The sequence below is a fragment of the Perca fluviatilis genome, chromosome 3 (assembly GCF_010015445.1).
Source record: "Perca fluviatilis chromosome 3, GENO_Pfluv_1.0, whole genome shotgun sequence".
NCBI classification, from domain to species: Eukaryota; Metazoa; Chordata; class Actinopteri; order Perciformes; family Percidae; genus Perca; species Perca fluviatilis.
Window position 1 is genome coordinate 24,056,582 of NC_053114.1, and position 14,743 is coordinate 24,071,324.

The window sequence follows — 14,743 nt, forward strand, 5'->3', positions numbered from 1 at the left end:
GGAGAGGAATGTCTAGTCTTGGTCGCGGCTCGCATCTGGTGGAGGTTGCCTATGAGGAGGAGGTCAGCAATCGGGTTAGCCGCCGAAGCAGCTAGGATTGTTTGTAAGTACACCAGAAGTTTATGAACACTTGCCTGCTCTCTGTTGCTGTTGCTGCTGCTGCTGCTGCTGCTGCTGCTGCTACCTGCAGTTAGACGAGTGCTTAGGGCCGTATATAAATTACTACACACTACACCTGCTAGTTATATTACAGCACTTACTTTAAAAAATAAGTTAAATTAAAAAATATTTTTGTTGCATCTCTTTTCGGTGTTGTAATTTGTAGATGTCCCTAAGCACTCGTCTCACAGCAGCAACAACAACAGCAGAGAGCAGAAGCCAGCAGGCAAGTGTTATTTACATAAACTTCTGGTGTACTTACAAACTTTCCAATCCATCGTTTTATGAGTGCATAACCTATATATACTAGTGTAGACCTTTGGTATCATTTCGGGCATTATTAGTGGGGTCATTTAAGAGATACAAACGTGGGTCCATTAGCCCCGCGCTAAGCTATTCAGCGGCTAACGCTACTCTACGCTAACTCGCCCAATGTTAGACCCAGGTGAAAAAAGCTTCTGGGGGGGTGTTTGGCTCGAGGTCATGGTGCAAAGGACCCTAGGGTGAATTACTCCGAACCATCACTTTAACTTAGCTGGGCACCTTTTTAATTAATTGATCACAGCCCCATTCCCAAAAAAGCATTATAAGGTAATATCAGTCCCATTATGCTGTAAGTCTATAGGCTTAAGAGCATCTTTGCGTTAAAAAAAGTTGTAAGTATTCCTGCAAAAAACAGAATCATCATAATCCAATTTACAGACGCACACAATAATAAACATCAGATGATGACGACAAACTTAATTCATTTAGCAATTATTGCAGGCTGCCTAGGAGAAAAAGTTCTGAAATAGGTAAAACAGTGGGTATGATGCCTGAACACTGAGCACCACTACAGCATATGTGGGAGTCAACTCAGTATAACATCGTAACTGCCATGTGGTATGTAATTATTTTAATTTATTACACGGCTTGGTTGAATACTTCATTCTGATTAGTCAATCACAGCATTCTGCGGACTGCTATTTCTTTATAACAGACCGTTGCTTAGTATAACAGACCGTTGCCATGGACTGAGGTGGACCATTTTTAATCAATAAAATCATTTTTTAATCAATATTTGTGCTTATACGGATCAGATCACAAAGGGAGAAAGGTTGGAGGAAACGGGGATCCTTAATAGAGCTTTTGCCAGCAGTGCAAACAGAGCATCAGTTAGCTCGTTCCCTGGCTTCCACCGAAAAGCTGTGCTCATCAGCGGTAAAGCCGTATTTGAAGTGTTTATCGGTGTTTATCAGCAGCACTGCCTGGAAGGCACTAGGATTAGGCAATGGTTAGGGTTAGGGTTAGGGTTAGGGTAAGGGCTAAGGTTAGGGTGAGGTGCATTGAAGTCAACGGTTGCAGCGCTGCCTGGAAGGAGACGTTGGGGGCTTAAAACACCATTGAGCGTTTGAAGTCATGTAATAACCGGGATAATGTAGAGCGAGCCGGTCATTATTGCGAACCGACCTCTCTTCCTGCATCATCAGGGTTCTAATTCGCAATAATGTCATTATCCCTTGCGTAACACATTGTTCCCCATGTGTTGGGGGTTGATATTAGAAGCTGTAATTGAACATTTTTAGCTTTCTCTGCGTTATCAGTTTGACCTGTTAGAGAAATAATGCAGTCATGTTTCAGATGTCTTCATCAGCTGATACCTAAAATAGTAAGCTGTGTTTGGTAAGCATTTGCAACAGAAACCATTACATTTTTAATTAAGTCTGCGCTGCGTTGTTGGCGCTTGACCTGCAGATCACAGGAAATAAACGCAGAGTGACAAATCCATTCTTTTCTCTTCTACACCACATCCTTTTCTCCTGCTCTCTCTCGCTCTGCTTTTACTTGTCTCTTTGCTGTACAAACCCTGTCCATCTCTCACCCCTCCTTCTTCAGCCTTCTTCTATTTGTCTTGCCCATCTAACATGTCAGCTTGCTTCCTTTCTGACTCTTTACCCGAACCAAACCTGCTCTGTTTTGTTTCCAGGCTAGTATCAATCTCCCTTCCTAACTTTGGTGTGTGTGTGTGTGTGTGTGTGTGTGTGTGTGTGTGTGTGTGTGTGTGTGTGTGTGTGTGTGTGTGTGTGTGTGTGTGTGTGTGTGTGTGTGTGTGTGTGTGTGTGTGTGTCAGTCTCACATTAATTTGAGTCCGTAACCTCACTTTGTTCATTCTATTATTCCTCCAAATCTTAACCAAGACAAATCCTCTCCTTCACTTTTTCTCAACCTCTGTGTACAGATAAGTCTTCAAATGTATCTTTCCCTCTAAGATCATATTTTCCACAATACCTTCTTCTAATCTCTTCTACTTTTACCTTTGTGTTTTACAGCTCACCCGCTCCCGCGCTCACTACCTCTGTCTCTCTAAATCCTTCTGTTTTTTTCTTTCTGGATTGTCTCACAGCGATAAGTGCTTATTAGTCTTATTTCTCAAAAGGCTTCTACTGGTATAGATTTTTGTATTTTCCCTGTTTACCAAATTGTTACATACCCTTCACTAATTTTAGTATTTTATTTCTATTGTCAGTCCGATATATTGGTGTTTATTACTTAAGGTGTGAATATTTAGTTGATGGCCTAGTTTTGTGCATGCACAATTCTCAGTGTGTGAAAAAACAGGGGGTGGTGGAGAAAGTTTCACAGGTGAATGTTTAGCTTGAGGTCTTGTTATGATTATACCGACACTGTTGGACTACTGGACATACAGATCAACTCAGGTATCAAATCTAGCTGTTTCCAGCTGAGGCTCTTATCGAAGGTCAAGTCGAAGTCTTTATCATTTAGTGATTTTGGAAAGGGTCATACTTTTGTCTCGACTCGTCTCAACTACTGTAATGCCCTCTATGTTGCTGTTAGCCAGGCCTCCCTGTCCCGCTTGCAGAAACAAAGGCAATGTCCTTTTGAAACCAAAAAGGACCCTTCTGAAATATAAGCAATTTTTATGTGAATATGTGTGTGTTTGTGTCCATTTTAACAGGACTCCGGGTAACAAACCAGGCAGCAGCCCCAGAGGTCAGACCCCAGACGAGACCGGACGTCGCCACGATGCCAACTCCTCTGTTTCTGACTTGGCCAACTCCGTCACCAGTGACATGCTCATGGTAACAACACAGTATATCTGAAGCTCCACAAGACCCATTTGATATTGATACACCACTAACTCATCCATGGTCTGTCTGTTTTCTGCATTGCCAAACTCATCTATATTAAGACGGAGAGGACTGCTGTCAGAAAAGCCTTTTAAATCATAATAAATGAGACGGCTGAGAGACTTGAATGGTGCTTCCAGATCATCTTTTCTAATCTCAGATGAAAGTTTCATGCAGGCCTTGAGACAAGGAAGTGGATGAGGAAGCAAGGGGGTAGACAAAATAATGTAAAAAATTCATTCAGTTCATTATGTCTCTGTTGCTTGGTTTTTAACTTGTAGCAGCTAATCTTGTTTGATGCAGCTTGAATGCACAGCTTGGCAGTTCATTCTTGACCTTGGAAACAGCACTTGACAAAACAATCTCCACTCAAGGGCTGTGTTGTATATGTTGGCATTGATTTAACTAAGATTTATGTTGATATTCTATGAGAGCCCCCTGTTAAAAGCAGTGCCTTTAGTGATAACTGTCACTTGGATAACTGGCTGAAATTACTTTATAGCAGTATTTGTGATTAAGTTGGAGTTTAGTGTTCAGTTTTGTAATTCCACTTTCTTACAACTTGGGTCATTTTTTTGTAGTTTTGGTCATCAATTATATCAGTAATAATATTATTTTACATATCAAATTAGTTGCTGGCTATCTGGGAACATGGCAGCTTTGTTAAAAAGATGTCTGCTTGGGCGAGAAACACAAGCATTCAGACAATCATGCCAGCTCACAGGTTAGCCAAACTTATTTGGAAAATTAAACAAAAACTGTTGTAAACATCTATCACTATTTACTGAATAGCCTCCTGGTTTAATTTTGATCTAAACTTTGCCTGCCATATCACGTTCAATGTTTTGTTTTTATACTTGATAGCAATGAAGGCCAAGGCTATACAAATCATTACATACAATCATTTTTAATTAACCAGAATTATCCTTAATAAAGTAATTTTGCATTGGGGCGCCTAGGTAGCTCACCTGGTTGAGCGTGCACCCCATGTACAGAGGTTCAGTCCTTGTTGCAGCGGCTGTGGGTTCGGTTCCAACCTGTGGCCCTTTGCTGCATGTCATCCCCCTTCTCTCTCCCACTTTCCTGACTTAATCTGTCCTATCAATAAAGGCAATACATGGCAATAAATCTTAAAATAATTTTGCATGAGGTGTTTACATTTCATTGTCTACCACCTACTGTAAACAATGTGTCTGTTCCAGAGAAGAAAGTGAGAAAAGAAAGTCTACACATTTTAGTTCAATTGAGCGAAGTCCTCTGAGAAGTGTTTCCTCCTTGCAAGTCTTTCATCATTCAGAAAGTACTGTCTCCATCCCACTCAGCTCACACACCTGTAGAGCATCACAGTTAGTTATTGCCATACTGTAACTCCGCTAACTGAAACATACAGTAATCACCACTCTGGAGTGAGACACTGGGAGGGGAGGGGATGTGCGCCTTTTCAGAGAGATTCAGTAATTAGCAGTGAAGGAACACGGAGTGCTGTGGGTGCTACGAGAATATGGCAAGGATGGGTATGAGCAGTGTGTAATTATGTGGGTCTCATGGTGTGTCTAAGGAATTCACAGTGGTGGTGCTTAATGATAATACTCATTCTGGGCAGTTTTGCCATAGGCATCTATATATTACACAACCCTAATTTCATGCTGAAAATACCCATCCAGCACTTTTGAGCCACTTGTTCTGCTGTAGGGAAAGCAGTGGCAGTATATACCGACTTTATTTTATACTGAGAAAAAAAGGATGCAGGGAAATGGCATTGAACATCAGAGTGTATATACATCAAACCCTCTCAAGCGTCTCAGGTGATAGGGGTTGGGGGAGGATGGGTGGGGGTCATGTCAGCATCATATGGTTCTTATCAGGATGTACTCTGACACTGCTTTCATTTTTTGAGATGCTCACAGAGCCGCTGGTGTGAAGGTGTCTTTTCTCTGTGTCAACACCCATCCACACATTTGCAGAGGTGTGCTTTTTTTGTTTAAAGGATAAGGCTGGCTATGTTTTTTTGTTTTTGTGGATCTGTCAACAAATCCCATAAAGACCAAATCTAGCAATGTGTTTGTCCGTCTCTCAATACTTTTTGACTTCCACAGCCTACAGTGTATGTGGATCTCAGCACCAAGCCCATTCATTCTTACAAAAGACGTACATCTTTAGAAATTGGTCACATACTTTCATTTTGTGTTTTAAAGGCTAAATAATTTCATAAAACAAGGGGGAAGTGTAGCTTACAAATGTATACTATTTTTCAGATCCGGATTGAAACACATTGAGCTATTGAGTATTTACAGCAGCATTCGAATTGACTCAAAATAAACTATAGTACCCATGTTTATTGTAATAAATGTAAGTCAGTGCAACATGTGGCTAATTTTTGTAGTTTTTGGACAACAATGGAGGTTAAGCAAGACAGACAATATTTCTTGGTAGAATCAATTCAATGAGTTTCTTGATGACAAAAAATATAAAATTGACATGATGAAATGAACGCAGAGAAGCCACGTCAGTATCCATATATGTAGGCTATCTAACGTTGAGCATGAATTTAAAGTGTTGTTCATGTTTTGGGCTCCAAGAGAATCTGCATCTATTGTACGAGGGTTGTTAGGGTATCAGAAAAATAAATTAGAGAGGAGGATTTAAGAATTGAATAAGATGGGTGGACTCTGGAAAAAAAGAGAGAGAAACCAACACAGAAAACGGGGAAAAGCAATTTAGGCCAGCTGTTGGGTGGAGGATTGCATAATGAAAAGTGATCATATTTAGCATGGAGAATGAGGCTGAGCACCACCATCAGAAATATGTGGGAGAATACAGAATTGGATATTACATTTCTGGAACTGCTCCTTGAGTAATGCCTCTAGCTCTTCCCCCATCAGATAGCACTTTTTAAAGTGGATTTCTCCCCCTCCCTCCAGGCCACGCCACCATCAGTCAGAGGGTCTGTCTACCAACAGATAATCTCCTCTCATCTCCACACAGTCAGACAGCAGCCATGACATAACATTATACTAGCTTGCCAGTTAGGAGCTGTGTTAATAAGGTAGAAGTGCAGAATTAGTGCCCCCTGTGGATTGGAGTCCAATATTCTTATTTAGTGTGATACCACCTGTCAGCTGCCATGGCAGTGTTTAATCTGTGTGAGGACATGCTTTGAATATAGCCAATTTGACCTAGTGGTCTGATGATACTACAATTTTAATGATACTACATTTTGTATACACTTATACACTCCACTGTCAATTCATTAAGTACATGGTTAAAACTAATACTCATAAATGCATCAGCCCTGCAATAAACCCTACCTTCATGAAATTATAAGAGTTTTTGTTGACTGTTTTCGAGGTGCTGATTCAACTTCGTGGTTGAGCTTGACATTTCATTCTTGACCTTGGAAACAGCAGTTGACAAAACAATCTCAACTCAAGGTCCACTCACTTGTGTTGTTTTGACCTTTCGACTGTATCGCATAGCCCTCATGAAGAAATTCCTCCATTCTGAGAAACTCTAATATATGCATATATATGTGTGTGTGTGTGTGTGTGTGTGTGTGTGTGTGTGTGTGTGTGTGTGTGTGTGTGTGTGTGTGTGTGTGTGTGTGTGTGTGTGTGTGTGTACAAAAAGGAGTAGGAAGAAGTAAAATGTTGATGCTTGTCTGGTCCTACCCTTCTTCTATACTATTCTAATCTTTCAATTCTCAATACCAACTCTCCGGAGGCATTCATCCCAACAACTAAATCACTCAGTTCATCCTCTTCATACGTAATCAACATCAATACCCAAGAATGTGAAAAAGAACAACAATATCACCATTAGCATGCTTTACATCCCCCTTTCTCATTTCTGTGCCTTGCAAAAATAATGTTTTATCACTTTAAACTGTCTGATATTTTTACTTTGATTTTTACTTTTGATTTATGTTTGATTTCTTCCTCTAGTCCATTACACAAAATCACCCCACAAATTGATATGAACATACATTTGAGATTGAGAACACAATGTTGTTTCAAATAAAAAATTTCTCTTAAGTTATGTATTTTTTGTATATTGCCAGGAAGTCAATTATGTCTTTCTTTGTACATTGTGCAGTCTTAAATTCCACCAGATCCCTGAATATTAATGCATGTGACTTTAAAAAATCGATTATTAGTGTGTTCCCGATATCCAACATTGTTTACTATCTTTATGGTTCTTTTTTGTTGTATGCATAATGATTGGAGGGTGCTTTTGTAGGTGTTCCCCCATACGTCCTAAACACAGTAATTAAGATACGGTAAATGAAAAGCTTACATAACTTTATCTCCTCTTCCTCCGGTGTCCTCCTTAGTTGTCTCCAGGTTCGGAGGATGATGACCACGAGGGTCAAGTCTGTGAGAAGCTGGGTCGTATTCAGTTCAGCGTTGGATACAGTTTTCAGGACTCCACCCTCACTGTCAAAGTTCTCAAGGGCCAGGATTTGCCTGCTAAGGACTTTTCTGGCACCTCTGATCCGTTTGTCAAACTCTACCTGCTGCCAGACAAGAAGCACAAACTGGAGACCAAAGTCAAGAGGAAGAATCTGAACCCCCACTGGAATGAAACCTTCCTGTTTGAAGGTTTGATGAAGGAAGCTTTCCTAATACATACATAATACATGAACTTAACAACATTCACAGCACATGCAGGCACTCCATAGCTGTTTCTTTTCTATGTGCATCACTGTGACTTATCAAGACTGTGTTGCTTCTCAGGATTCCCCTATGAGAAGGTGGTCCAGAGGACTCTATACCTACAGGTTCTCGACTACGACCGCTTCAGCAGGAATGACCCCATTGGAGAGGTGTCCATCCCCCTCAACAAACTGGACCTGGCCAACATGCAGACTTTCTGGAAGGAGCTGAATCCATGTAGCGATGGCAGCGTGAGTAAGAAGGAAAATGGGGGGGAGGGAAGAAAAAGGGTAGAGGAACAAGGAGGACAGGGAGGAGGGGAAACTGAGGATTGGAATGTAATGGGTGATGTCATTCCTGGCTGCTGTGATGCTCTCAGGGGAAATGTGGCAGTGTGCTGGTGGGAGAAGAGAGAGAAGGGAATATGGAGAGGCTGACAGGTAGACGGAGAGAACGCAGACAGCCAGATGAAGAAACAGGAGTACACAGTAAGCAACAGAAGGGAGAGCAATGTGAAAAATTAAAAAAAGTAAAGAATTCGCTGTTGTTGTGTGTGATTTCTCCAGGGGAGTCGAGGGGATCTGCTGGTGTCTCTGTGCTACAACCCCACAGCCAACACCATCACTGTGAGCATCATTAAAGCACGCAACCTCAAAGCCATGGACATTGGAGGCACTTCTGGTATAGATGCTCCTTCATCTCCCGTGACCTTTTATTGTTGCTCTTCTAAATCATTGCTACTTCAAAATAAAAAATGATAAAATCGTATTTTCTTTTTTGTTCACTACTAAAGAAAATCCATGATAGCACATAAACTAACATTGCATTAAATTGTGGTAAACAGGAATAAGATATTGTAAACAAACAATATTTCCCTCTCGGCAGACCCCTATGTAAAAGTGTGGTTGATGCACAAGGACAAGCGTGTGGAGAAGAAGAAGACGGTGGTAATGAAGCGCTGTCTAAACCCTGTTTTCAACGAGTCCTTCCCCTTTGACGTGCCTGCTCACGTGCTGAGAGAGACCACCATAATTATCACCGTCATGGACAAGGACAGGCTCAGTCGCAATGATGTCATTGGAAAGGTATCTCCTTCCCTCTTCTTCACTTCTTCTTCTTCTTCTTCTTCTTCTTCTTCTTCTTCTTCTTCTTCTTCTTCTTCTTCTTCTTCTTCTTCTTCTTCTTCTTCTTCTCTTTCTCTGTTTTTCTGACTATGTGACAGACCATCAGCAGCTGATCACTGAGCCAGTCTCTACTGACCCCTGCTGGAACACGCAGACCCATCTTCTGCATTGAAAATTAATAAATGAGAAGAAAAACGCTTAATTTTAAGGGTGAACCAGTTTTTATTTGGACCTACACCAAAAACAAATAAGCATGACATGCAGGCAAATCTTTTATGTAAATATAGTCACTCCTTAAAATGTACATTTTTCATTTTCACTAAATGTGTCCAAATTCCCCCAACTATAACTGACTTTAATATATGGCACATTGCATTATTGGCTATTTGTTGCACCATCAAAATTGGATAGTACAAAAGATCTGTTGTGCACACCAAGACTAAGAGAGGCAAATGAACTCTTGAATGTTGAGGTTTCAGTGTTACAAATATATGTGTTGTTGTATTTCTTCTATTGGTTAGTTAGGGTCTGTTATTTCCTCATCATTTCTCAATATTCCCTAGGAAAAACTGTAATTTGATGCTAATTATGGAAAACATTACGTTTAGATAGCTGTGGTCAGTTACTTGCTTTCCAAAAGAATATCTTTGAACGGACTGCTGCGTTTTAAACTCATTTATCATTGGAAACTTAATCCATCATATATATTCAACAAAGTCACATTTTCACATTTTCAGCTGACCTTTCTGTGCACTTACTTGTACAGTTTAGGCTACGTTAGCTCAACAATTAATTGGAATTAATAAACTGGAAGTGTACCAATTTAACGCTCTCTGACATTGTTCTTTTCAGGACAATTCTAAGGAATTTACAGACCCATCAAATAAAGCATTGCCTTAGTTTCTGCTATTTTTGTTACTGATTCATAGATCATTATTCAACTTGACTCTAACCACATCAGTCCCAATTCCTTGTGCATACTGACAGATTTGTTTATTTCAAATCAAATACCCACATCTCTTAATGTATAGATATACACTGGAGATATGAGCTCCAACACAATTCATCAATGTATCATGTCTGTCTAAAATACTGGAAAGACCCCAAAGCTCAACTCAAATTCTTCAGACCCTGTAAGAATAATCTTTCAGCTGTGTAATGCATGGATGAGCTTCTGTGCTCTCTGTCATTCATACACATCTCCAATAATTGCCATCCTAACCATATTATCTGCCTACACACAGCAGTAATAATATGTTGCCTGTTATAACTCGGAACTGGTCGGAGGACAAAGAAAACTTGAACAGTATTTCCTGCGAAATGCATGGATCAGGAATTTCTTTCTACATGAGAATGACTTAAAGACTTAGCGTTTGATCTTCATTAGTGTCAGCATTAGCCTTTCTCAGAGTATTTCAGCAAGTGAAATCTCTTCCTCTAATGGATCTTTTTCTGCCCTGGATTTGAGTTAAATTCTGATTGGAGTGGCAGGCTTAGTGGTGAAAACAGGGCTAGACTTAACACTCACAGTGAGTTTTTTTTTTACTTAATACCCCCATGTTTTTTTTCCTCTTTACAAATAACATCAATCTCTGTGTGACATTATTTAGGTTACATTAACTCTCTCTTTCTCACAGATTTATCTTTCATGGAAGAGCGGCCCAGCAGAGGTAAAACACTGGAAAGACATGATGGGTCGTCCTCGTAATCCTGTGTCCCAGTGGCATGCTCTCAAGGCCTGAGGGACCCAAGGACCAACCTGCCTACAGTGTTTTCCCCTCAGAATTCAGCATCAGCCCCTTCCCTTAGCACATATCCCCCATATTTCCTAACTGCAGTGTTGGGCTGCAGACAATGTGTGTCATCTCTTTGTTCTCAGGCCTCTTTGATATTCTCCGCCCTCAGTCATCCCTAAAATTTCACCCTTGTCAAGTTCCGATTCCCACCTGACCCTTGTCTCATCTCTTTTGTCAGAACTTAAAAATGTCTTTGATGTCTTTCCTCACTTCCTCCTTGTGACCTTTTTCAATGAGATTTTTCTTCAAGATCATTCTCAGTCTTTCCTTCACCTTGTCAACCATTCCCAGTGTTCAACAACAGAGCAGTACCTCTTGCCACCCCTGACTAAAAACTACCAACCAAAAACGTATCAAACTAATATTCCAACAATTCTCTGTGGCGGCAAGACGTGTGCGTGTGAATGGCACTGACCTGTGCAACCCATTTATTCACCTACATATGGTGTTGCAGTGAGGAATCTTCCACTCTGCTCCTCGCCTCTTCGTTCAAGTCCTCTTCCGTTACGTCACTATTCCTGCATACCTTTATTAAAATGCCTGAAAAATCAGGAAAACCGACACAGGCAATGGAAGAGTGATGGGCTGTATTTTAAATTAATTTTTAAGTGGAATTGGACTCTGTCACTCAACTCATGTTTGATCTTTTTCACTTTTCACTCTTTCTCTGGCACCACTGTAATAATTCTTCCTTGGCTGGAACCCTTTGTCGTCTGTGCGTGCTGTGGGTGATGTGCTGTAACCCCAAATGAAGTTCTTCGACAAAAAAAAAAAAAAGGATATGAACATGAACGTTTAACGATGGTCCAATAGGGCAAGTGTAAAAAAAAGAAATATGTTCCAATTTTTTTTTTTTTTTTTAAGAAATCCCAATAGACAGAAAAAAATGAGTAACGTGATTAATGTTGTGTTTTCTTTTTGGATTTTCAAAAGAACTTACAGAATCAACCTGTTCTTCCAGACACAGAAAATAAGCAAAAAGCCAGCTTCCATGTGTGTGTGTGTGTGTGTGTGTGTCTGTCTGTCTGTCTGTCTGTCTGTCTGTCTGTAAATAAGGGAGTATTTTGCACAGCTAAATAAGACTGTAGACTATAAGACTAAGAAATTGTTGAAAACAGCTCTTGATAACGATAATGAAAATAAGGTATTGTTAGAATTTGTGGTGTTGAAGTTAGCTGAAGACGTGGGGAGGTCACTGATGTTAAAGGATCAGTCCACCCAAATCACAGACACATATACAGTATTTACTAACATACTCCTAGTGGTATTAAGCCAGGCAGATAGTTTCAGATGTATTTGTGGTGGGTTTGATCTGCTGAAATCACTGCTGCCACCCCAAATACAAAGGAGATAAATAGGATTTTTATTGTGGGGCTCACTACATTAAAAAACTCCACAGCAGCTTGTCTCTCCAGAAATAATGTTCAGGTTAATTGCATAATCCAAAAAACCCTCAGTGAATGGTTTTACATTGGGACTGGGAGAAATCGGTGAAAGCTGCTGACAACAACACCTATCCCAAAAACATTGATTATGAAACTTCCTGCGTAGCTTGATATCACTTGGGCTAATTGTTCTTGTTCTCATGACATAAAAACCTAACTCTCATGTTATGTTTTTTTTTTCAACCACATCTCACAGTTTTCCTCAGCAGATGGAGTTTGCAGTTGAGTCCAAGATGACCTGGTGGTAAACAGACTGCTCCCCTCCCACCCCCCACTCCCCACCCTCCCACTTGCACACAGTGGCCTTGCACCAATACGCACCAAGGCCAAGACATCTGTGATGGCGCCAAAACACCCTGAGGAAAATTAAATCATTGAAAGCAAGGACCGCACTGCACCGCCCCACAACTGGTTAGTTTTGATGCGGTGCCACTTTGTGCAAGCCAGGAGGAGGACCCTGAGATGCAGTCAAAATGGAAAAGCTAGAAAGTGGACCTTTAGTTTAGATTTCTTTTGCCAAAATACACGCAATCATTTGTGATTTGGGTAAACTGACAATTTATGAACGTGGGTATTAAATGACTTTGTTATGATTACAGATAGTAATATGTTAAGTAATCAGAGGTAGATGAAATAAATAATAAAATAAAAACGCACTATGCCTGTCACCCACATTACAATGTGTTTATCTGCTGCATAAATTTGTGCATTAAACCGGGAATAGGCATTACAGAATACTATAAGCCTTTTTTGTTTTTCATTTTTACAGAGCACTATGAGTCCAAGGATAATATTAGACATGATATTTAGTTTGTTTTTTGGGGGGTTGAACTAAGTACAAGTCAGTCTTACAGTTGTTTGCTTGAATCTGACCTCCTCCATGTCCCATATAGACATTTATGAAACAAATGAGAGTAATAATATCTGGGGGTAAAGTCTTTTTACATTCCATTGTTCGTTTTTGTCTTTGTGTGTGTATGTGTGTGTGTGTGTCAATATTTGAACTTTAGTTTGTGTGATTGTATTTCCTGTGAGTCCCTCTGTGTGTGTATATATATATCTGCACTGAGTTCTATTTTGCCAGTTTAATACAGAACAACATTGTTTACCGTTTTTATTCTGTATGAAACAATCCAGATGTACAAAAAAAATATATGTTTTTTTAAAAGTCGTCACTTCTTTAAGAATCACTGCACTTGTTGACGATGATGCTGGAACAAACCTCTCTTCATAGCGGGGTTATTTTCTTCGGGTGTGGTATGACGTAAATCTGTTATACATGAGGTGAGAGTGAAGGTCAAAGGGGAAATGTCACAAACAAGCTTTACAACAGATGGATAAAAACCTGTTTTCTTTGACCATCATACATCATTTTTTATTTCAGACGGAAGCAGCTTCCAACATTTTGTCCTATCTGTCCTTCCGATCTGATTCACCAAGACCAAAAAATGAAGGGTGGCACCTTAACATCACAGCTGACGTGCCCCAAAACACCCCCGTCGTGCACACATGCTTTCTGGCACAAAGTGTTCTGTGTGCCTTATAAACCCTGCCACGCCTTTGCTCTTCACCATATGTGCTCCCTCTCCAAGTGTCAGGGAGGGGGGGAGGAAAAAAAAGGTGAGACAGGAGATAATCATCACCTCTTTGCATCACTGTTAGCTACATCTCAGGTCAGAGCATCGGAAGATCCCAAAATAACCAGGAACACAGTCAGCTGTCTGTCCTGATGGCCCTGTGTGTGAAACAAGGCATTATTTACAGTATTTACATTCCAAAAGCTTATTGAAAGTCACTTTATCAATGCAACTTGAATATTGGTTGAATAACAGTCAGGGTTTGGTGTATTTTAGTTTTAAGAAATCAAACTAGATTGTGTCAGTCTACACTCTTCACTGGCCAAATACCATAAACATATATAGATTTTACTGGAGAAGCTCACATTTCTGATTTAGGGCATTCTCTTGGGGGACTGCTTGATACAAAGAGAGGTTAACCAGCAACATTTTAATTTATATACTGTACAAATGATTGTGAAGTGTCCTGTATGAAAAAAAGAAATAAGAAAATCATCAGTATTTACTGGGGTTGTTGATATCTGTCTGTCCTTGGTATCACTCAGCCCCATCTTTCAGTCCCTTTTCTCTTTGTAGTTACACATCTGTAGGGTGCACAATGTTAAATATCAACCATTTATTTTTTTGAAATTTGTACAGTGTATATAAAAATATAAATGTGTATATAAAACAAAGATACTTCTGGTATGGTTGTGAATTATTCAGAAGCTTGTTTATATTATTTCTTCTAGTCATATTTGGTATTACAACAAAAAGGTTAAAGGTCCCATGGCATGAAAATTTCACTTTATGAGGTTTTTTATCAATATGAGTTCCCCCAGCCTGCCTATGTTCCCCCAGTGGCTAGAAATGGTGATAGGTG

At 40.0% G+C, this 14,743-nt stretch overlaps 1 protein-coding gene across 4 annotated transcripts in view; it reads left to right on the forward strand.

Annotated features, from left to right (window-relative positions):
* syt7b (synaptotagmin VIIb) overlaps positions 1-14,568 on the forward strand; it is a 100,452-nt gene extending 85,884 nt beyond the window's left edge. For all 4 annotated transcript variants that reach the window (XM_039795427.1, XM_039795426.1, XM_039795428.1 and 1 more), the window contains 6 exons: positions 3,116-3,239; positions 7,618-7,885; positions 8,021-8,190; positions 8,506-8,620; positions 8,825-9,024; positions 10,701-14,568. In XM_039795427.1, coding sequence (XP_039651361.1) covers positions 3,116-3,239; positions 7,618-7,885; positions 8,021-8,190; positions 8,506-8,620; positions 8,825-9,024; positions 10,701-10,805 — 982 coding nt within the window. In that variant the 3' untranslated portion in view covers positions 10,806-14,568. The remainder of the gene's footprint in view (positions 1-3,115; positions 3,240-7,617; positions 7,886-8,020; positions 8,191-8,505; positions 8,621-8,824; positions 9,025-10,700) is intronic.
* Positions 14,569-14,743: the final 175 nt, after the last annotated feature.